The sequence below is a fragment of the Ahaetulla prasina genome, chromosome 14 (assembly GCF_028640845.1).
Source record: "Ahaetulla prasina isolate Xishuangbanna chromosome 14, ASM2864084v1, whole genome shotgun sequence".
In the NCBI taxonomy this organism is placed as follows: domain Eukaryota; kingdom Metazoa; phylum Chordata; class Lepidosauria; order Squamata; family Colubridae; genus Ahaetulla; species Ahaetulla prasina.
The window spans coordinates 6,264,982-6,289,899 of record NC_080552.1 but is presented as its reverse complement, the minus strand read 5'-3'; the positions used below and the strand labels follow the sequence as shown (position 1 = coordinate 6,289,899).

General features: G+C 42.2%; 1 protein-coding gene across 1 annotated transcript; it reads right to left on the bottom strand.

Moving 5' to 3' along the window:
• Positions 1-3,886: 3,886 nt before the first annotated feature.
• On the bottom strand, positions 3,887-16,884 carry TMEM114 (transmembrane protein 114). The gene is made up of 4 exons (XM_058157297.1): positions 16,701-16,884; positions 15,178-15,258; positions 6,352-6,489; positions 3,887-4,620 (listed from the first exon to the last, which is right to left on the bottom strand). Exons 1-4 carry the CDS (start codon positions 16,882-16,884, stop codon positions 4,388-4,390), a joined length of 636 nt encoding a protein of 211 aa, XP_058013280.1. The 3' UTR covers positions 3,887-4,387.
• Positions 16,885-24,918: the final 8,034 nt, after the last annotated feature.

The following is a 24,918-nucleotide window of genomic DNA, read 5'->3' as shown; positions in this document are numbered from 1 at the left end:
TTCTTTCTTTCTTTTCTCTCTCTCTCTCTCTCTCTCTCTCTCTCTCTCTCTCTCTCTTTCTTTCCTGGAAGGAAAAAACCCAAACCTTCTCACACATCCACATACTCCTTTGAGGTGAGGTTGTGACAAACTAACGAATCGAATTTGCAAAAACTGCAGGTGGCAACATGAACCTGAATTAAAGTAATTAAAGAAAAAACTTATCCCGTTTTGTTTCCGCTTGGAAACTGCTTCTGGGATTTACGCTCAAAAGGGAAAAATAAAATAAAACTTCAACTTTAGGTTATGATGATTAGATTATTGCTACAGAAACGGCTAGGGCTTACTAAACATGTACAGCAAAAAGTTTAAGGTTGCAACTGTATTTTGTTTGTATTTTGTATTGTTTTGTTCTGTTCTACAGAGGAATTATTGAGTCTGTCATTTGCACCTCTATAACTGTCTGGTTCGGTTCTGCAACCCAACAAGAAAACTCTGAGTGATCTCACCCAACGGCTTCATATAGATGTTGAACAGAAGGGGCGAGAGAATCGACCCCTGCGGCACCCCACAAGTGAGGCACCTTGCGGTCGACCTCTGCGCCCCTGTCAACACCGTCTGCGACCGGTCGGGGAGATGGGAGAGAACCACCGATACGGTGCCTCCCACTCCCAATCCCCCCAACCGGCGCAGCAAGATACCATGGTCGATGGTATCAAAAGCCGCTGAGAGGTCTAATAGGACCAGGGCAGAGGAACAACCCCTGTCCCTGGCCCTCCAGAGATCATCCACCAATGCGACCAAAGCTATCTCCGTGCTGTATCCAGGTCGGAAGCCGGACTGGAACGGGTCTAGATAGATGGCTTCATCCAGGTATTGGGGTAGCTGTCGTGCCACAGCACTCTCTACAACCTTCGCAACGATTAGGATGTATTATTTCTGATTGTTTTGAGGGAGGTTAGGAATTGATGAGAATTGTAGGAGTATAATTGAGTTAGGAGGGAAAATTTTTTAGCATATGTTTGTTTTATACCTTGTGTTTGTTCCGGGAAGTCGGGGGTGGAGGGGTTGTGAAGGGTGGGGGAGGGAGAGGGGAGAGAGGAAAGAGGGGGAAAGTTTTGTAAAACTTTTTCAATTAAAAAAAATTATTCAGCAGCGAATAAAAAAAGAAAGAAAAGAAAAGAAAAAAACTTATCAAAAGAAGATAAAGTTCCTGCCGCAATTTTTTCCTGTTGGGAATTATCACAGACTGTACAGTAATCGAGACTAAACTGATTTTAAATCTAATAACAGCGGCAAGATTACTGATAGGACAGTATTGGAAGAAAAAAGAAGTACCTACAATAGAAGAATGGATATTGAAAGTTGCCAATCTGGCTGAGATGGCAAAAATCTCAGCCTTTTTGAAAAACAATACGCAAGAAAGATATTTAAATGAATGGAAAAAATGGATCGACTATATTCAAAACAGATATCAGACTAAGAGTTATCAGACTGCCTTTGAATGATTAGGATGTATTATTTCTGATTGTTTTGAGGGAGGTTAGGAATTGATGAGAATTGTAGGAGTATAATTGAGTTAGGAGGGAAATTTTTTTAGCATAGGTTTGTTTTATTTTTAACTATACCTTGTGTTTGTTCCAAGAAGTCGGGGGTGGAGGGGGGGTTGTGAAGCAAAAATGTACAGCAAATGTACAGCAAAAAGTTTAAGGTTGCAACTGTATTTTGTTTGTATTTTGTATTGTTTTGTTCTGTTCTACAGAGGAATTATTGAGTCTGTCATTTGCACCTCTATAACTGTCTGGTTCGGTTCTGCAACCCAACAAGAAAAACACAGACTTCAGAGGATAATTAGAACTGCAGAAAAAATAATTGCTACCAACCTGCCTTCCATTGAGGACCTGTATACTGCACGAATCAAGAAGAGGGCCGTGAAAATATTTACAGATCCCTCGCATCCTGGACATAAACTGTTTCAACTCCTACCCTCAAAACGACGCTATAGAGCACTGCACACCAGAACAACTAGACACAAGAACAGTTTTTTCCCGAAGGCCATCACTCTGCTAAACAAATAATTCCCTCAACACTGTCAAACTATTTACTGAATCTGCACTACTATTAATCGTCTCATAGTTCCCATCACCAATCTCTTTCCACTTATGACTGTATGACTGTAACTTGTTGCTGGCAATCCTTATGATTTATATTGATATACTGACCATCATTTGTGTTGTAAATGTTGTACCTTGATGAACGTATCTTTTCTTTTATGTACTCTGAGAGCGTATGCACCAAGACAAATTCCTTATGTGTCCAATCACACTTGGCCAATAAAAATTCAATTCTATTCTATTCACTGAAAGAAGTTGGAAGTCACTGCTTTTTTCCCTTCCACCTTACCAGAGTCAGTTTGAACCGATTTGCCTGAACAGGTAGTGGAAATCGTGGCTGGGCCTGCCCAACTGCCCTGGCTCCATGCCATCCTATTTAGCCACGTTTTTGAGGCTGGGTGCAAGCATGGAAGGCAGGCGTGCATGAGCATGTTCACATGCGGAAAACCAGTAGTAAGATAATGTGAAACCTACCAGTGCTCCTTACCTTTCCCTTCTTTCCCGACAGATGACAGTGTAATAAAAAAAAAGATTAGAATGTGCAGAGATAGATGGATTGACACTTAAGATAAAAGAAAAGGAAAGAAACAGAATACTTTTTAACATGGGATATATTTTACCAATGGTTAACTAACAAAAACAGAGGTTAGAATTTAAAAAGAATTCGAAGAGATAATAAACATTTGTACTGAAAATATTGCAAGATGGACAAACTAATTGTTTTATTATTTTATGATTAATATTGATATATTAATATCAATATTATTAATATTTTATTAAGATTACTAGTATAATTATGGTTATTGTTGTACATTTACTCAAAATTAATTAAGCCCAGACAACACGCTGTACAGATAGACATGGATTTTTTTATGTTTTTAAAGAAAAAAAAATGTACCAATACAACATATATTCCAAAATAAAAATAAAAATGGGCACTTGGCAACTGGCATGTATTTATGATGGTTGCAATGTCCTGGGCAGTGGTGGGATTCAGCCAGTTCGCACCACTTCGGGAGAACCAGTTGTTAATTTTCTGAGCAGTTTGGTGAACTGGTTGTTGAAAGAAATCATTAGGGCAGAGAAACGGTTGTTAAATTATTTGAATCCCACCACGGGTCCTGGGGTGATGTGATCACCATTTGTAACCTTCCCCAGCTGGCTTCCGGCAAGCAAACTCAATGGGGAAAGCCAGATTTGCCAACGACGGCATGATTCACTTAACAATAACTGCAGTGGTTCACTTAATAACCGACAAAAAGGTTTGTAAAATGGGATGCAACTCAGTTAACAAATGTCTTGCCTAGCAATGGAAATTAATTGTGGTCCTAAGTCAAGGAGAACCGTGTGTGTGTGTGTATGCGCATACGTGTGTGTGTGTGTGTGTGTGTGTGTAGGTCTTGGCATATTCGGGTCTTTTCCCATGTAAGGTTGAGAGTATCTTGGCGACGTTTCGACGAGGTCTCACTCATCATCTTCAGGTTGGTGCTTTGGGCTTCATGCTTGTGCGAGCAAAAAAGCACGAAGCTTGCTGGCACAAGCACGAAGCTGAAAGCACCAGCCTGAAGATGATGAGTGAGACTTCGTCGAAATGTCGCCAAGATACTATATACACATATACATACAAACAAACAAACACACACACACACACACACATATAGGACTACCATATGTGTGTGTGTGTGTGTGTGTGTGTGTTGTGTTGTGGAGTGGAGTGAATACTGCCAATATTTCCTTCTGCTAGAGCAGAAACAACTACAGAATTTGTCCAGAATCTAAACTCCTGATAATCTCAGATTTTCTCTCCTTTAAAATTGAAGGAAGGAAGAAAAGAAGGAAATTTCTAGGTAGCCCTTAGAAAGATGAACGACTGAAACTTCAGGAGTCAGAATGGTGAACGGGCAAGTTTTCCAGAAATTGAAGGGTGAAAGGCTGATTTAGCCAATCTAACCGGCAGCACCAAAGTTACAGTGAATAATTTTAAAGGCGGGGAAGGATAAATTAGACGAAATAAAGACATTGTGTTAACTTGTTCAAGCAAACTTTGGTGGGTTTTTTGTGGAATGCAGTAATTGAAGATACTTTTTATTTGCTTGTTTTACATGGACTCACAGCTCTGCACAAGTCCCTTTGGACTTCTGATCTAAAGTTTTGGCTGAAAATTCCCAGCTACTAGAAGCAGTGGCAAAAAAACCTTGGAGCGTGACTTCAACTTAGCTCAAGGCAGTGATGAGAAAGAGACAAGAAGAGGCCAGGGATGGTAAGAGCCGTGAAGAGCACCATCTCCGACACCCTCAGATGAAATTATCCCACCGTCGCTTCTGGACCACCATCTTGGCCAGGAGAACATATGCCAAGCCGGTGAGAAGCTCTGCGCCGATGGAGACCCAGGCGAAAGCCAAAGACCAGCCGAACTGGATGTTGAGATTTTCCATGAGGTTCTTCCTTCCCTGGAAAGACGCCACGTGCTTGAAGAGGGCAGCGGAATAAGCGATGTAGATGCTCACCCCGAGGAGGGTAACAAGAGCTAAAAAGGACGCAAACAGAGTCAGGAGTCCATATGGAAAACTCTCTCCATCAGGGTCTAGAACAGGAATGGCTAACCTTTTTGTCGTCACGTGCCGAAAGCGCGCATGCACACCCATAATGCAATGTGCGTGTGACTCCCCCCCATGCCCTGACCCCTTTCGCATGCACACATGACCCCCTGCGTGTGCCCTGCCCACCATGCATGCGTGCGCAACCTCGCATGCCCCCCCGCCCTTCCACACATACATGCATGATCTCCCATGCTCCTCCCGCATATGTGCATGAAACTCCCCACATGGCCCCACCCCCACACATGCATGCATGTGCCCCCCACTTATGCAAGCTAATCTCCCTCATGTGCCCTGCCCCTCGCACATGTCTGACAGAGACCCGAAAACCAGCTGGCCGGCAGGAGATGTGCGCGCATACACAGTGGAGCTGAGCTGGGGTGACGACTTAGGTGCCTGCCGAGAGGGCTCTAAAATCACTAGAGATTAAAAAGGCAGAGGTTTTCAGGAAATCAACCGAAGCTTCTGCCTTTTAATCAAACGCATTCGGCCAAGAAAAGGTCCTATCAGATTCCAGATTCCTTCCCCTGGAAAAATCCATCCCGCTTTTCTGCCCACAGACTTGATGGGAGAAGTTTGAAGAGCCATCTGAATAGGCAGCTGGACCCCAAGTCAACTCCAAAAGTTACTTTTTTGGACTCTCAAATCATAGAACATAGAAACATAAAACAGCAGGGTTGGAAGGAAACTTGGAGATCTTCTAGTCCAACCCGCTGCTCGAGCAGGAGACCCTATTTCATTCTGAACAAATGGCTGTCCAGACTCTTCTTAAAAGCCTCCATTGATGGAGCAGCACCCCAACTTCTGAAGGGAAGCTATTCCAGTGATCAATTATTTTGATTGTCAGGGATTTCTCCTTAATTCTAGATTGTCTCTCTCTTGAATGATCTTCCACCCATTACTTCTTGTAATACTCAGCTGTTTTGGAAAATAAGACAACCCCCCTCTTCTCTGTGGCAGCTACTCAAGTATCATAAGATTGTTATCATGTCACTCAGGGGTGAAATCCAGCAGGTTCTGACAGGTTCTGGAGAACCGGTAGCAGAAATTTTGAGCAGTTTGGAAAACCGGCAAATACCACTTCTGGCTGGCCCCAGAGTGGGGTGGGAATGGAGATTTTGCAATATTTTCGGGAGTCCTTCGGGAGAAGGGCGGTATAAAAATCAAATAAATAAATAAATAAATAAATAAATTTTGCAGTATCCTTCCCCTGCCATGCCCACTAAACCACGCCCACAGAACCAGTAGTTAAAAAAAGTGGATTTCACAACTGATGTCACCCCTAATTCTTTTCTTCATTAGATTAGCAATAGCAATAGCACTTAGACTCCCTCAATCGTTCATCATATGGTTTAGCCTTCAGACCCCTTATCATTTTAGTTGCTGCTCTCTGCACTCTTTCTAGGGTCTCAACATCTTTTTTGTATTACAGTGACCAGAACTGGATGCAGTGCGGTCTCACCATGCAGTATATAGTGGTACCTACCGCGTTTCTCCGAAAATAAGACCCTGTCTTATACTTTTTTGAACCCTGAAATAAGAGCTTGGCCTTACTGCCATGCGCTCAAAAGCCCAATTGGGCTTATTATCAGGGGATGTCTTATTTGGGGGTACACTTCACATGATATCACTTCATCTCAAGGACCCCTTTGACCACATACCTCCTAGAAGAAAGAGCACCCCGGTGAACAGCAGAAGGCAGAAGCCTTGGGTGAAGACGCTAAGGACACCCGCCATTCCTCCAAAGACCACGATGATGAGGCTTAGAGGCAGCAGGACCACAAATGCCCCGTGAAGGTCTGGAAGGAGAGAGAGGGAGAGAGGCAATCACTTCAGTTTAGCTCAAAGCGGTGATGGGAAGAGACGGAGGCCAGGGACGGGCACAGCAGGGAAGAGGACTGTCAGGGTTCCAAGTAAGACCCCCAACGAAAGAAAACTTGAGTTTCCTCAAAGTTCCATTTTATGAGAGATGTCATATTGGCACATCTGGGGAAACCCGAATCTGAAAGCTTGCAGGTTTTCCCCACCCAAAGGAAAGTCCAAGTTCCTGTCCCAGCACCCGCATGTCCATCACATGGCCCAATCAAAACACCATCCCACCTGGAGATGCCTCCCAGTTCCAGCCGTCCAAGTGCAGGGCAAGATGTCCTTGACTCTCAGAGAAAGGAATGTTATTATGACTTTATATCACCCTGGCTCCATACAATCCCCCCTCCCAGTTTCCCACAGCACTAAATGTGTCAGGTCTGAAGATCCAATGCAAAGATGGCTTCCAGGCCTGACAAGGACCATCTCTGACACCCTCAAATGAAATTGTCCCGTCGTTGTTTCTGGCCCACCATCCTGTCCATGAGAACGAATGCCAATTGGTGGTGAGAAGCTCAGTGCCGATGGAGACCCAGGCGAAGGCCAAAGTCCAGCCAAACGGGATGTGGAGATTTTCCAAAAGATTTTTCCTTCCCTTGAAGAGGGCAGCGGAATAAGCAATGTGTCAGGGTTCCAACGGATGCCCTAATTAAATCATGAGCCTCGAGCCAAGCTTCAAAAATAAATCCAGTTATTTATTAGGAGCTTCATGTCGGCACATTCCCAAGTGAAGCCAGCTCTGACCCTACGTAATTTACTCTCCAATTATGACCCTGTTTTCCCCCTCCCCTCAGGATGTATTATCAATCACATTCGCCAACGGAGCAATTTCGCGGATTGTAGAGATCACTCCCCTTCGGCTGCTATGTGTAACCCTGGGATACAGTTTTGAGAAAGATAAGCATGGAATCTTTGGCTGCCGTGCCATTTCGCCAGTTTCCCATCCCCCCCTGGCCTATGGCAACTCGAGAGCAGGCCAGGGATGCTTTGTGAGTTGACACGATGTAGATGCTGACCCCAAGGAGGGTAACAAGAGTTAAAAAGGACACAAACAGAGTCAAAGGGGTCCATATTGAAAACTCTCTCCATCTGGAGCCACTGTGTTGGCGAGATACCTGTGCATTATATGTGATACCTGACTCAATAGTAGTAACTGTGAGAGGGAACTTGGAGTCCTAGTGGACAACCATTTAGATATGATCCAGCAGTGTTTGTGGACAACAGCAAAACTCATCCACGCTTCTCAGAACAGGACTTCAACAACCATCCAATGGACTGATGGCAGGAAGAACTTATTCCGCAATTGCAGTCCAGATCTCAGGAGTGCAGGTCTCTTGGCCTCAAATACTGTTTAACTTCAAGATGCTGGGAGATTACTTATCCGCATAAATAAATAAAAAGCAAACTACGATGGTGCTAAATCCTCCAGCTGGGCCTTTTCCTTTCCATCTGAGTAAACGCCCGGGTTGCATTTCGCCAAGCACCTCGTGGAGCAGCTGTTTTTGTTTGCAAGTTCTCCTTGCTGCACCGAGATAATCATTAACCACTAATGGCATTCTTTGAAGCTTTCTCCTGTGTCCCAGGAGCCTTCCACCTGATGGCTCTTTTATCGCTGGCTTTGTTCCCATGCAATTGCTTTTCCATTTCTCTTTCTCTGACCCATCACCCCAGGACTATTGTCCTACCAGCTGCCCAAACAGAAGGTTGCTAGGTGCCTCTCTCATGGCTTTGGGCTTCTCCAAATGTGGTCTTCTAAAAGTGGTCAGGATTTATGCTTCCAGTTGCTTTATTTTCTTCTGCACCATCCCAAACCCAGGTAGGGGAACCTACGGCAGTTCCTACTACCTCCGAAGAGGAATGAAAGGCAGCTGATATGTTCAGAATAATAGAATAACAGTTGGAAGGGACTTTGGAAGTCTTCTAGTTCAACCCTCTGCTCAAGCAGGAAACTCTAAAGCCATGATGGTGAACCTATGGCACGCATGCCACAGGTGGCACCCGCAGCCATATCAGTGGGCACGTGAGTTCAGCTCCGGCGCGCCAGCCAGCTGATTTTTCGGGCCTTTTGGGCCCATCAGAAGTACGGAAATTTTAAGTGCTCACAATATAACAAATGGAAGTTGTCCGGCTATGAAGAAAAGAATTTTACCAATTGAGGAGTGGCTGCCCTACCAACATAGTCATCTCGAGACTATATATAACCTGCTCTGTAGCTGTTTGGGGAGAATATCTATCACCTGCTTTCTGATTTTTTTTTTTATTTGAATTTATATCCCGCCCTTCTCCGAAGACTCAGGGCGGCTTACAATGTGTTAAGCAATAGTCTTCATCCATTTGTATATTGTATACAAAGTCAACTTTTATTGCCCCCAACAATCTGGGTCCTCATTTTACCTACCTTATAAAGGATGGAAGGCTGAGTCAACCTTGGGCTGAGTCAACCTTGGGACTTGAACTTGCAGTAATTGCAAGCAGCTGTGTTAATAACAGACAGACTTAGTCGGTTGAGCCACCAGAGGCCCCTCCAAAAGACTACCATGTTTCCCCAAAAATAAGACCCTGTCTTATATTTTTTTGAACCCTGAAATAAGCGCTTGGCCTTATTGCCAGGTACTCAAAAGCCCAATTGGGCTTATTATCAGGGGAGGTCTTATTTGGGGGTAAACAGGGTATCTACCAGAATGAATGTCGCAACATAGGGAAAATTGAACGTGCTGTTATATGGAAGAGACTTCCCCCCAGAGCCTGGTTGCGTTCTTCTGCGGCCGCTTGCCGCCACTCGCACGCTTCACCCTGGCCTCCGTTTCTCCTTCAGATCTCTGCCGGAAGGTATCTGCAGCCGATAAGATATTATTGGTTGCAGAGGGCTTTCCGGAAGGCATCTGAAGGCAAAGAGGAGGCCGGGGCGATGCGTGCAAGTAGCAGCAAGCGGCTGCAGAAGAAGTGGGCCAGCAGCGGGCTCCTGAGCTGGGTGGGGCTGTCAGTGCCACCGACGCAAGGCGAGTCAAAAATTAGAACCCTCCAAAAAGAAGGCCTAGCCATTTTTTCAGGGGTCAAAGGAAAATAAGAACTTGCCTTCTTTATAGAGAAACACGGTAATAAACGGTCAGCTCAAATATCTCATTTTGTAAAGCCCTGGTCATGGAGTTCATTTTAATAAAATGGAAGGCATCACAGACTTCTTCAGTGGTGGGATTCAAGTAATTTAACAACCGGTTCTCTGCCCTAATGATTTCTTCCAACAACCAGTTTGCCAAACGGCTCAGAAAGTTAACAACTGGTTCTCACGAAGTGCTGCGAACTGGCCGAATCCCACCACTGTATGTATGTATGTATATATTTATTTATTTATTTATTTATTTATTAAATTTTTTATACCGCCCTTCTCCCGAAGGACTCAGGGCGGTGTACAGCCAAAATAAAAACAAAATATATACAATTTAAAACAACATTTAAAAAGAGCAAATTTTAAAGGCTGATTATTAAAATTTAGATTTAAAAATTTGAAAATATTAAGAATACCCAATTAAAATTCAACACTAATTATGCCAGTCCCACTTTAATAAATAAATATGTTTTGAGCTCATGACGGAAGGTCCGAAGATCAGGCACTTGACGCAGGCCAGGGGGAAGTTCGTTCCAGAGCGTCACTGCCCCCACAGAGAAGGCCCTACTCCTGGGGGCCGCCAGCCGACACTGTTTGGCGGACGGCACCCTGAGGAGACCCTATCTGTGAGCGTCTGGTCGGTGGGAGGCAAAGGGTAACAGCAGGCGGTCTCGTAAGTACCCGGGTCCTAAGCCATGGAGCGCTTTAAAGATAGTTACCAAAATCTTGAAGCGCACCCAAAAGACCACAGGAAGCCAGTGCAAGCTACGGAGCAGCGATGTCACGTGGGAGCCACGAGCGGCTCCCGTTACTACTCGCGCAGCCGCATTCTGGACTAACTGCAGCCTCCGGGTGCACCTCAAGGGCAGCCCCATGTAGAGAGCATTGCAATAATCCAGCCTAGACGTAACCAGAGCGTGAGTGACCGTGCATAAGGCATCCCAGTCAAGGAAGGGACGCAACTGGCGAACCAAGCGAACTTGGTAAAAGGCCCTCCTGGCGACGGCCGCCAGGTGTTCATCAAAAGACAGCCGTCCATCAACTTCCGGTTTGGCTCTGCTTCGTGCAGAAAGCAGCTATGATTTAGCTGCTGACTCCCTAGTCTGTAAAAGCTGTTAGGACATCGTAAATCAGTCCAACAGCTTGTATTCTTTCCTCCGGGCGAAGGAGGAAAGCTGAGCAATTAGATTTGAGGTTGAGATGCCCTTATCTGGTGGGAAGTTCTCCTTCTATAATCTGATAAGCTCCGGGCTAGAAGAGGCATTTGCCGTCATGGCAAACAAACGAAGCATCCAACCGCCACGACAAGAATTGATTTAATGACGGATTTAAACGTGGACGGAGCAAAAACTGGAGTTCTAACATCTGCTTGTAAGAAGATTGTGAAACCCTGAGGATTTATTGGCTGCGAAGATAGGAGAGAAGAAAGCAAATGGCGGTTTTGTGGAATGTGTGCTCTGAAACGAAAGTAGAAATGCTTACTAACAGCTAGTGTTGAAGTAGAAGAAAGAAGATACATAGAAACATACTGACTAACTGGAAGAAATGAGAATCTTATGATTTATATTTTTCTCTTTTTGGGCTTGACTTGTTATATATATTTTAAATGGCTTTTAAGCAAATAGTGCCAAAAGTGTGTTGAAAAAGAAGATATATAGGAAGATACTGACTAACTGGAAGAAATGAGAATCTTATGATTTATATTTTTTCATCTTCCTTGGGATTATAGACTTAAAAGATAGGGTTTTTTTGAAATTTTCTTTTAAAAATTTTTCTTCTTTCTCTTTTTTGGTTTATTATTAAGCTATCCTTTTTTTTTTAAATGGCCTTTAAGCAAATAGTGCCAAAAGTTATTAAAAACTTTGAAATTTCAGCTGAAATTTCTTCAGCTCAGATTCAAAAATTAAAAGAAGAAATCAAAAAGGAAGTAAGAAATTTTTTACAGGAGTTTTTGGAGAGTCATTTTTTAGAAATAGATCAAAAATTTGATGAAATAGAGAAAGAGATGTTGGATTTTAAGGAAATGGTGGAAGAGCAGAAGAGGGAAATGAAAATGGTAAAGGATGCAATTGCGCAAATATTAAGTTCTTGTATTCAGATGCAGGACGATCTTGCAGAATTTAATAAAACTAATTTAGAGCTGCAAAGGAAAATAGAAGATATTCAAAAAAATCAAAACAATTGGAACTTAGATAATAAGATGGAAGATATAAAGGCAAAGGTAGATAGGGCAGATGAAGAAAGAGTAATATTACAATATAGATTAATGGAATATGCTATAAGGGTGAGGGGGTTGAAACAAAATAGGAAGGAAAATTTAAAGGAGATTTTACGCAAGCCTTTGCACAGATAAAGGTGTGAAGCCAGAAGATTTTGAGATTAATATTGAAAGAATTTATCGTGTTAATTCTTGGTGGGCAAGACAAAATAGAGTACCTAGGGATGTGGTTATTTATTTTACAACTAAAAGGTTAGGCATGAAATCTTGCAAGCCTTTTATAAAAATAAATTTCAGATATTGGGACAAGATATAAAATGATGAAGGAAATTCCTCCTAAAATGTTAAGAAACAGAAGAGAATTTGCTTTTTGGTGGATGAGCTTAAGAAATATCAGATATATTTTAGATGGAAGTCCCAATGGGTTTGTCACTGAATTTTAGAGGTAGAAAGTATTTTCTTAATTCAGTTATGAAAGCGAGACATTTTATATTAATGTTTTAAAGAGTGGGAATCCTTTGTTGTTAGATGCTAAGTTAACTGGTTTGGAAATGATGCAAAATAGAATGGGAGAGGGGAGGAAGGTTTAAGATGTGAATATGATGATTATGGTTAATTTTTGGAATTGATTTGTTTAGGATATAAATTATAGGATTTTGTTATTTGCTATTTGTATGGTATAAATCTATGGGATGATATTATTCAATTGTGAAGGATGGAAAGTGAAATTTATGAATTTTAGATAATGTGGATGTAATGATTTTAACTGCTTACTGTTATATTGTGGATGTAGTTTAAATGATTATTTATTTTAATTGATACGTTTATAGATAGTAAAAGTTATGAAGTTAAGCTGGAAATATTATATTTGAGAGATTTTATTTGAAATGATATTTGATTGATGGAGTAGTATTGGAAGATTGGATATTAAATCTTACGACAATTGAAGAAATATATAAGTGATGAAAATTTGAATTTGAGAAGCTGGATTGTAATTTAAGAAATGGACTTATGAAATTTGAAGGAATATATAAGTGGGTGGAAAAAAAAATTGAACTTTAGAAGATGGACTAATTTTTAAAATGGACTGTAAGAAGAACGGACATTAAATGTTATGGCAACTGAAGAAATATATAAGTGATAAAAATTTGAGTTCAAGAAGATGGACTGTAATTTGAGAAATGGACTTATGAAATTTGAAGGAATATACAAGTGGAAAAAAAAATTGAATTTGAGAAGATGGATTAATTTTAAAAATGGACTGTAAGAAGAAGTAATATGTGAAGTTGGTATTGCTTCTTTTTTTTTCTTTTTTATTATTCTTTCCTATCTTTTTATTCTTAATGTGAGGGGATCTAAAGTTTTAAATTTTTAAAGGTGGGAGGTTATGTATATTTTGCATATTTTAGCTTGTGATTGTTGGTTATAATACCCGGTATTTGCTCTGGGAAGTCTGGGGGAAGGGGAGGAGGGGGAAGGGAAATGATACATGGATTGATTATTAATGTACAGTAATTTTGAAGATATGAAATTAAAAAAATTAAAATGATATTGGGGATGCTCGACTGCCATTTCAGGAAGAAAAGGAGAGAGGAGTAGAAGGAGGGAAGAAAGTAGGTAGGAATGAGTAGAGAAGGAGGAGGGGAATAAGAAGGTTAGATAGGGTGGAAGAAGGTGGAAGAAGGGAGGAGTGGAGAAGGAGGAGAGGAAGTAGTAAAGTGAAGGAGATGAAGGATGGGAAAGTAGTAGAGGGTAGAGAGGGAGGTTGTGTAGAAAGGAAGTGGCAGTCGGGCAGGCCTGAATCAGTTATAAATAAAAAATAATGATTAATGATGGATAATAGTTTGTACATAAATATGATGTTGGAAAATGGAAATAAAAATTATTCAAAAAAAAAAAAAAAAGACAGCCGTCCATCCAGGAGGACACCCAAGTTGCGAACCACCTCCTTTGGGGCCACTAACTCGCCCCCAACAGTCAGCTGCGGATGCAGCTGACTGTACCGGGATGCCGGCATCCACAGCCACTCCGTCTTGGAGGGATTGAGCTTGAGTCTGTTTCTCCCCATCCAGACCCGTACAGCTTCCAGGCACCGGGACAGCACTTCGACCGCTTCGTTGGGGTGGTCCGGGGTGGAAAAGTACAGCTGAGTATCATCAGCGTACAGATGATAACTCACCCCGAAACCACTAATGACCTCACCCAGCGGCTTCATATAGATGTTGAACAGGGTAGGCGAGAGAATCGACCCCTGAGGCACCCCACAAGTGAGGCGCCTCGAGGACGACCTCTGCCCCCCTGTCAACACCGTCTGCGACCGGTCAGAGAGATAGGAGGAGAACCACCGATGCGGTGCCCCCACTCCCAATCCCTCCAACCGGCGCAGCAGGATACCATGGTCGATGGTATCGAAGGCCGCTGAGAGATCTAATAGGACCAAGGCAGAGGAACAACCCTGTCCCTGGCCCTCCAGAGGTCATCCACCAACGCGACCAAAGCCGTCTCCGTGCTATAACCGGGTCGGAAGCCGGACTGGAACGGGTCTAGATAGACAGTTTCCTCCAGGTGCCGGGGGAGCTGCCATGCAACCACACTCTCTCTACAACCTTCGCCACAAAGCGAAGGTTGGAGACTGGACTGTATCAAAATAGCTGGGTCCAGGGAAGGCTTCTTGAGGAGAGGTCTCACCACCGCCTCCTTCAAGGCAGCGGGGAAAACCCCTTCCATCAAAGAAGCATTTATAATTCCCTGGAGCCAGCCTCGTGTCACTTCCTGAGCAGCCAGCACTAACCAGGAAGGGCACGGGTCCAGTAAACATGTAGTTGCATGTAACCTCCCCAGCAACCTGTCCATGTCCATATATACATATATGTATATATGTATATATGTATCTCTCTGTCTGTCTATCTACCTACCTACCTATCTATCTATCTATCCAGTGGCGGGATTCAAGTAATTTAACAACTGGTTCTCTGCCCTAATGATTTCTTCCAACAACCAGTTTGCCAAATGGCTCAGAAAGTTAACAACCGGTTTCTCCCAAAATGGTGCAAACTGGCTGAATCCCACCGCTGGACTTCCTCCATATTACAGATATGCGCCGCCCTTTCAGTTCATTCATTTAAAGAAGTTTTTGGAGAACTACAAAACCCTAGCATTGTAAAAAAAATAATAATTCTTCCCAGTGAATACTGGAAATACTGGAATCACTGGAGTTGGAGGGCAGGGTTGGTAGACAATGCTGACTTCCTTGTACGGCAACTGCTGTCGGGAAATACAACTTAGAAAGCGACTTACACAGGATGTTCTTCCGCGAAGTTGTCATGTTTGCGGTCTTAGACTTGAACGGGTTTACCATAGGGAAGCATGTCCTATTAACTGCAAGAAAAGGGGGAACCGTCAGATACCTGCTCAAGCAACAGTTTTGGGTCAACTGTTTGGCACCCCGGCTTAATCGACTTAAGCTTTGAGTTGCTTAACCTGGCAATTAAAACAGAAGACAGGAAATGCAACCCTAGCCATCCAGATGTTCTCTGCCGCATTATTAGAACGTTGTTAGCATGTTGTGGGGATACGCATTGTCCAAAGTTCTTGCATTCGGTCAGGGCAATTATATAAGAACCTAGCTGTAATATTTTGAGAAACAGCATAACTGAAATCCTACTGATCTACAACTATGTACTCTGTATAATAATGATTAAAAACAATTCATAAAATAGATATACTGCCCAACCCAGAGACTCGGGGCTGTTATATAACCCATACATATGGGCTATAAGCAGTGGTGGGATTCAAGTAATTTAACAACCGGTTCTCTGGCCTAATGATTTCTTCCAACAACCAGCTTGCCAAACTGCTCAGAAAGCTAACAACCAGTTCTCCCGAAATGGTGCAAACTGGCTGAATCCCACCACTGGCTATAAAGTATAGGTTTCTGCTTTTCTCATTCATAGTTTTTCAAAGTGTCCCAGTTTTTAAAAAAAATACGGTCTTTCAAAATACTCCACGGAATATGTGAGGAAAATTCCTTGCAGGGAAATTACACAATCCTCTTTAGGTCAGGGATCTCCAATCTTGGTCCCTTTAAGACTTGTGGACTTCAACTCCCAGAGTTCCTCAGCCAGCTTTGCTGGCTGAGGGACTCTGGGAGTTGAAGTCCACAAGTCTTAAAGGGACCAAGGTTGGAGACCCCTGCTTGAGGTAGTGACAGCTGAGAATAGATGCTTGGAACAAATTTCTACCTGGAATCTCCTCTGGGGATTTGCAGAGAGAGTTACACAATGAAAGGCAAGACGTATACACACATTTCCTGGCCACCTTGTCATTAAAGAGGCACGCATTCACCATTACCCACCTAGGACAAATTGTCCAAAATTCTCTTCTCCTTCCCAACAACTTCCATGCTAAGTTCTCCTTCATCAGACTAAACTATAGTGGGGTGGCCAGTACAGCGCTATTTTTGTTCTTCTAAGCCTTGGCAATATTAGAAAGGCCACGGGTTCAGATGAATCTTGTTTGAAATGAAACTGTAGTCATGGAACCTGGCAATCGTTAGGATAAGGGAACAAAATAGGGGGTGAGAAGCTTATGCAAATCCAGGAGAATTCATACGTTTGTGTATCCCTGTGACAAAATGACACCGAAAGTTTTTCAAGCTTTCTCCTTATCAAAATACACAACTCTTATCCTTTGGCATTAAAAGTCTCCATCAGCCACATTGTTGGACCGCTTGGGAGTCCAGCCATGGGAAAAGGGTCATTCAGTTACGCCGATTAAATATACCGATTACTTGCCAAAAAAAAAACCCAGGATGTACTTACATTGGCAAGTCCTCCAGAGACCTCTATGGGACTTCAAGCTACCTGTATGGTTGGCGAACACCTCCAATCCTGATGCATCGATTTGGTACCAAAAGTCTGTGGCCAGGGCAGCCACCAGGAAGGTGAGACTTAAAACACTCGCCAAGACTGCAAACACAGAAACGCTGTTCAGTGTAACTTTCATGGTGATGGCTGCTGTCCGCGTTGACCCTTGAGACTCGATGACGTTCTCCACTGCTCCTTAAGAGTAAATGAACAGGACTACTGTGGACATCTCTTGCAAGACCGTCTTCTGGTAGCTCCTTTGGATGTCCAATGTTCCTATCTGGATGTCCTACTCCTTAAATTTTACCGATGTGTAATCCTACTGATAGATTGATCATCTGCTGGAAGGTATAGTCGTGGGTGTAAATTGAATTCTGCCCCTTTTCTTTATTTACTCTTCTCTTGTTGGTAGCTGATGCCCAGTTACTTTGGGAAAAGGGGAGGTGTTGACTAGCAGCGTCCCTCACATTTCATCCAGTTGTCATGTGATTAAGTAAATACGTAAGATACTCAAGCGCTAACATTTCCTCTTACTTTGTTGAAATGCCAAACAGCTCTCTAGTAGACCTCGAGTCTTCTATTTCCCCCAGACACGGTGACATTGAAGGAAACCCAGAGGAGGCCAGCAACTCTCAGCACCATGGACAGCTCCTTAGGTGTGAATCGCTTGGGTCTTTGGATGGTAAAGGAGTGGGTTTCCCCCCAGAAAATCCTGGGTTTTTAAAAACTCTATTAGGCATTTAGAGAACCCTGCAATTGTTCTCCTTCATACAATCTTCAGGGACACTGTGGCTCAGTGGCTAAGACGCTGAGCTTGTCGATCGAAAGTTCGGCAGTTCGGCGGTTCGAATCCCGAGTGCTGCGTAATGGGGTGAGCTCCCGTGACTTGTCCCAGCTTCTGCCAACCTAGCAGTTCGAAAGCACGTAAAAAAATGCAGTACTCAGAAAGTATGTAAGCCCTACAACTCCATTTTGGATTCTGACAAATTGGCAGCTGTTTATTTATATTCACTATTTCTATAGCACCCCAGCTACACATCTCTAGATGGTTCACAATAGAATCATAAAATAATAAGTACAACAAACATAAATATTTCAATAATGCTCTTCTTTAGACTAGATATACCTGGTTTCCTTAGTCATTCATCATATGGTTAGCCACCCACCCCCCTTATCATCTTTGCTGCTGTTCTCTGCACTCTTTCTAGACTATCTCCACATCTTTATTTGAATCTTGGTGACCAGCACTGGATGCAATGTGCAAAAACAGCAACTGAAATTTCATCCATGCAGCCCTATTAACAAGGGTTTTAAGAGACAAGCACTGAATTTGCAATAATGATAGTAACAAGTCACTTTAAGGAAAAAGGAGCTACTTTTGAAAAATACCCCAACAACAAGAAATCTCTACTATGCAGAAAAGGAAAACAACAAGAAAGAAAGAAAGAAAGAAAGAAAGAAAGAAAGGAAGGAAGGAAGGAAGGAAGGAAGGAAGGAAGGAAGGAAGGAAGGAAGAAGTAGAGTATTGACAGTTGAGTACCCATCTAAGACAGGGGTGAAATCCAGCAGGTTCTGACAGGTTCTGGAGAACTGGTAGCAGATATTTTGTGTAGTTTGGAGAACTAGCAAATACCACCTCTGGCTGGTCTCAGAGTGGGGTGGGAATGGAGATTTTGCAATATCCTTCCCCTGGAGTGGGGTGGGAATGGAGATTTTGCAGCATCCTTCCCCTGCCACTCCAACCAAGCCATGCCCACCAAGCCACACCAAACCCACCAAGCCATGCCCACAGAACTGGTATTTTAAAAAAAATGAATTATGTTCAGAATGATATGAGTGTCTGGAAAAAATTGCAGTTGTCGCTATTGGGAAGGATTGCGGCTATTAAAATGAATGTGTTACCTAGATTTTTGTTTCTGTTCCAGATGATACCAATAATTAAGAAAGATAAAAATTTGGAGGATTGGCAGATTGGGATCAATAAATTTATATGGCAGGGTAAAAAGGCGAGGGTTAAAATGAAAATAATACAGGACTCACGGGAAAGAGGTGGCTTAAAAATGCCTAATTTTAAACTATATTATGAAGCAGTAGCCCTTTCAGTAATAAGTGACTGGTTTAATTTAACGGAGGAAAGAATTTTGAATATAGAAGGTTATGACTTGTTATATGGATGGCATGCGTATTTATTTTATGAAAAAAGTGGATAGGGCTTTTAAGAATCATGTGTTGAGAAGTGCTCTTTTGCGGGTCTGGAAAAAATATTCTTATAAATTAGATTACAAGATTCCTATATGGGCGAGCCCCAGACATGCAATAGAGAATATAAATATAGAACAGAAACAGGAAATGATTACTTATAAAGAACTTTTGTATGCTGAAGGAGGTAGATTGCAATTAAAATCATTACAGGTATTAAATGAAGAAGGGAGGAATTATACTTGGTTTCAATATGGGCAAATAAGTGCTAGATGGAAAGAAGATCAAAAAATTGGTATAATGCAAAGGGAGGAAAATTTAATAAAGCAAATTAGAAATCAGACCCAGGAGCATATAAAGAGATTGTATAATGTGTTGCTTGAAATAGATTCGGAAAAGGATTTGGTAAAGGACTGTATGATAAAATGGGCACAGAATATTCAGGAACCAATAATGTTGGAAACATGGGAGAAAATCTGGGTTAGAAATGTTAAGTTTACACAAGCACAGAATTTAAGGGAAAATTTTTATAAGATGTTTTATAGATGGCACTTAGATCCCAAAAAATTATCATGTATGTATCCTAATATCCAAGCGAAATGTTGGAGGTGTGATTGTGATGACGCTACATATTTTCATGGGTCCAGCTATATGGTGACCCACTTAAGAGTCCAAAGTTGAGGATTAACTGTAAACTAGCCAGGGATGGGCTGCTACGGATTCACCCGCGTTCAGGAGAACCCGTAGCTAACGTTATGGCCGGTTCAGAGAACCTCCAAATCCCACTCCTGGCTGGTGCTGCCCACCCTTTTATTTATTTTTTATTTATTTTTATTTACTTATTTGTCACAATAGTATATATAAACATAAGCATGAAATAACTATATGATATATAAGCATATATATAAGCGTAAGCATGAAATAACTATTTGAATTGGATACAATCAAAGGGAACATTAGGACAGGAACGGTAGGCACGCTGATGCTCTTATGCATGCCCCTCACAGACCTCTTAGGAATGGGGTGAGGTCAATAGTAGACAGTTTTTGGTTAAAGCTTTGGGGATTTTGGGAAGAGACCACAGAATCAGGTAGTGCATTCCAGGCATTAACAACTCTGTTACTGAAGTCATATTTTCTGCAATCAAGATTGGAACGGTTCACATTAAGCTTAAATCTATTGTGTGCTCGTGTATTGTTGCAATTGAAGCTGAAGTAGTCTTCAACAGGAAGGACATTGTAACAGATGATTTTTGAATTAAACTCAGGTCGTGTCGAAGGGGGCGGAGTTCTAAATTTTCTAAACCAGGATTTCAAGTCTGGTGGCATAAGGTATTTTGTTGTAATCAGAGGAGTGGAGAACTCTTCTTGTAAAATATTTCTCGACACGCTCAATTGTATTAATGTCCGAAATGAGGTATGGTTCCAGACAGGTGAGTTGTATTCAACAATTGGTCTAGCAAATGTTTTATATGCTCTGGTTATATGCACCCTGCCCCTCCCCTCCCAGGAATCTCCACGCGGCCCATTTTGGATGCGAGGTAAGTACAGGGCCCATTTGGAGGCTCGGGGAGGGGGAAAAAATGAGCCTACCAGAAGTTCTGGAAGGGCTTCCAGAGCCTGGGGGAGGCACTTTTTGCCCTCTCAGAGGCTGGAGGAAAGCCTCCGGAGCCTGGGGAAGGCGAAAATGCCCCCCCACCCTGTGCAGGAGGCCGACTAGGCCACGCCCACCATGGCCACGCCCACCATGGCCACGCCCACCCAGCATCCAGAAAGAGAACCCGTTGATGAAATTTTTGAAGCCCACCCCTGAAACTAGCTGACTCTAGAGGCTCTAGATACTATAGTAACACAACAGAGTATAAAGGAGAGTATAATAAAAATGAATATTGCAAGCAACAAATAAGTTAATTATCAAAGGCCTTGCAGAAAAATCAGAGTTTTTTTTAAATTCAAATACCAAATCAGTCTGAATTTGAATGCTTTGTCAAATGGTTTTGCAATATCGAAGGATTACGTAAAGAAGACATTACATAAAAGCAATTAAAAAAAAGACAAAACAGCCAGCACAAGTACCATTTATCTCAAGATAAGGAGCAAATTAAATATAATCAGTCAGTGCAATATTCTAGCACGCCAAACAAATAGAAAATTCTATTTGTAGGAAGGTGGGGGAAATAGAGATGCAGCTTAATAAAAGATTGGAAAATGAGAAGATCAGAACGATAGGTTTACAAAAGAGATGAGAACATATGAGCGCAGGGCAGGATCAGACCAAGGCCTGTTTTTATCCAATCTCTTGGTTTCACAGAAGATAACAATTCTGTCTGCAGTGTGCTAGAAATTGACTGCGTCGTCTTGTTTTCCTCTCTGATCTGGACTACATATATTTTCTATTATCATAGAAAATAGAACACGGGGGTAGGCAGTTAATTTCCAAGAGGCCACATGCAAAACTGGAACTGTTGTGGGCGGAATCAATAGGGCCGCTGTCACCACAAGCCAGACAAGGATAGGCAAAGGGTGAGATGTGGCCCACAGGCCATAGAATGCCCAGGTCCAGGGTTGAAATGCTCCCAGTTCGGACCGGATCATATGATCCGGTAGCGATGGGAGCCAATAGTTCGGAGAACCGGTAGCAAAAATCCCTCCCCCCCTCCACCGCCCACGCCTCGCTGTTCCTCTCCTCTATCCCTGAAGCACTCGGTGGTGATATAGCTGCAAATGGCCTTGAATGACTGCCGAGGCGCTTTAAAGAGCCGCACTACAGCTGATCAGCGCTGTAGGCAGCTAGTAGACCAGTGCCTCTATTTTTAAAGAAGGTAGACCGGTGCCTCCCAAAAAAAGGCAAGTAGTAGACCAGTGCCTCTATTTTTAAAGAAGGCAGACCGGTGCCTCCCAAAAAAAGGCAATTAGTAGACCAGTGCCTCTATTTTTAAAGAAGGTAGACCGGTGCCTCCAAAAAAAAGGCAAGTAGTAGACCAGTGCCTCTATTTTTAAAGAAGGCAGACCGGTGCACTCCCAAGTTTTGTATACTTTATTATTTTTATTATTTATGATTATTGGCCACGCCCATTCAGTCACCTGACCACCAAGCCATGCCCACCAATTAAGCCACGCCCACAGAACCAGTAGGAAAAAAAATTAGATTTCACCCCTGGGCCACGTATATGTTTAATCTGTTTTTGACAAAGCTTTGCTGGCTGGGGAATTCTGGGAGTTGAAGTCCACAAGTCTTAAAGCGGCCAAGGTTGGAGACCCCTTTTCTAGTCCAACTCCCTACTCAAGGCAGGAGACTTACACCAGCCCAGTCAAATGGATATCCAGTCTATTTTTGAAAACCTCCAGTGAAGGAGCACCCACAATTCCAGGAGGCGAGCTATTCCGCTGATTAATTATTCTCACTATCAGGAAAGTCCTCCTTACTGCTAGATTTGATCTCACTTCAATGATGTTCCACCTAGTTATTTTTTTGTTCTGCTTTCTGGTGCTTTGGAGAATAAATCAGTCTCCTCTTCTCTGTGATAGCCCCTCAAGTACTGGAGGACAGTTATCATCTCCCCCTCTCCCCGCAGCCAGACTAAATCAAATCATAAGGGATGCCTCTTTTAGGCATAAAACATTACCTAGATATGAAACTTTAATATTTTTTTCTAATATCTAATACGTGTCACCCACAGGTGAAATTCAGCCGGTTCTACCGGTTTGCCCGAACCATTAGTAAATTGCTTAGGCAGTTCAGAGAACCGGTTAAAAATAAAGCGCAAGAGAGGGTCTCTCTCTCTCTCTCTCTCTCTCTCCCTACCTCCCTCTCCCTCTCCCTCTCTCCCTCTCTCTCTTCAGTTAATAGCTCCACTTAACAGTTGCAGCTGGAATGCAGCAGATACACGCCGATACAACAGATATACGCCGAATCAAGTCAATAAACAACAGAAACTGACAGGGTTAGGGTAGGGAAACCCATCAATCGCCCATCTAGGGATGGGATCAGTGATGGGTTTCAACCGGTGTTATCACCGGTTCACTTCGTGCACGCGCTTTGCATGCCAAACTTGCACTTTGCACAAGCGCATTGAATTCCAGAACAGCTGAGGCATGGCAATCCGCTCTGCCACGCCTTTCAGCTACGCTAAAAACAAACAAATATAGGTAGATATAGCACAGGGGCAGACGGGAGGGCCCATCTGATAGTCGGAACGAAACAGTTCACTCTCACATCACCATCTCCACTACCGGCTCTCCTGAACCGGGGAGAACTGGTAGCAACCCACCTCTGGGTGGGATTAACCTCTTCCCTTCAGGAAGGACAAGATTACAAACATTTTTATTATAAAGAGTATTAAGTAACACTTCTGTGATTAGCTGATACTCCCTGAAGTTTCCCAAGACCTTTTATAGCTGCTGCAGTGTTGGCTACTTCTTGTTTCTTCCTGGGGGGAAAGATACAGGAGGGGACAATGATGCAGCTTGATCATACAGGCCGTGAATTTAATGCATGTGTGCTCCAGCAATATTGCTTCTGCTGTGAAGCACCCAATTTAGAACATAGAGAAGATAGAATAATAGAGTTGGAAGGGTTAATGGCTTTTGGTAGCAAACCCAGGCTTTCAATTAGCCTGAGCAGCTGCTCTTAGTTTCCCTCTCAGCTGCTGTGTTTGCTTTGGGGTTGACTTTTTTTTTAAAAGAATGGCTGTTTTAAGTTTTCTGCATTGTTTTAGTGGTTCCTGGCACTGTCGTTTTGGGGTGTACTTCCCTCACTCTTTTTCAAAGCCTCTAGTGATGGCAAACTATTCCATTGGTTGATTGGTCTCACCCGTAGGAAATTTCTCCTTATTCCTAGGTTGCTCCTCTCTTTGGTTAATTTCCATCCATTGTTTCTTGTTGTGCCTTTTGGTGCTTTGGAAAATAGATTGACTCCCTCATTTTTGTAGGAGCCCCTTCAAATTTCCTGACAGAACAATTAATCAGTGGAACAACTTGCCTCCAGAAGTTGTATATGCTCCTACACTGGAAGTTTTAAAGAAGAGATTGGATAATCTTTGTCTGAAGTAGTGTAGGGTTTCCTGTTTAAGCAGGGAGGTTGGACTAGAAGACCTCCAAGGTCCCTTCCAACTCTACTATTCTATTCTATTCTATTCTATTCTATTCTACTCTATTCTATTCTATTCTATCTATTCTATTCTTCATTCCACTATTCTGTTCTTCATTCCAATAATCCTATTCTATTCTATTCTTCATTCCACCATTCTATTCTATTCTCCATTCCAATAGTCCTATTCTATTCTATTCTATTCTATTCTATTCTATTCTATTCTATTCTATTCTATTCTATTCTATTCTTCATTCCACTATTCTGTTCTTCATTCCAATATTCCTATTCTATTCTATTCTATTCTACATTCCACTATTCTATTCTATTCTCCATTCCAATAGTCCTATTCTATTCTATTCTACTCTCCATTCCAATATTCCTATTCTATTCTATTCTATTCTATTCTTCATTACAACATTCTATTCTATTCGCCATTCCAATATTCTATTCTTCATTCCAATATTCCTATTCTATTCTATTCTTCATTACAATATTTCTATTCTATTCTATTCTCCATTCCAATATTCTATTCTTCATTCCAATATTCCTATTCTATTCTATTCTATTCTTCATTCCACCATTCTATTCTATTCTTCATTACAATATTCCTATTCTATTCTATTCTATTCTTCATTCCACTATTCTGTTCTTCATTCCAATATTCCTATTCTATTCTATTCTATTCTATTCTCCATTCCACTATTCTATTCTATTCTCCATTCCAATAGTCCTATTCTATTCTATTCTATTCTCCATTCCAATATTCCTATTCTATTCTATTCTATTCTATTCTTCATTACAACATTCTATTCTATTCGCCATTCCAATATTCTATTCTTCATTCCAATATTCCTATTCTATTCTATTCTTCATTACAATATTT

Coding starts and splice junctions, on each gene's coding strand:
- TMEM114 (XM_058157297.1), bottom strand. CDS start 16,884: ATGAAAGTTACACTGAACAGCGTTTCTGTGTTTGCAGTCTTGGCGAGT. Junction 6,490..15,177: donor TTCGCGGAAGAACATCCTGT/GTAAGTCGCTTT, acceptor CTCTCCTTCCAG/ACCTTCACGGGGCATTTGTG. Junction 4,621..6,351: donor GGTGCTCTTTCTTCTAGGAG/GTATGTGGTCAA, acceptor CGTCCTTTTTAG/CTCTTGTTACCCTCCTCGGG.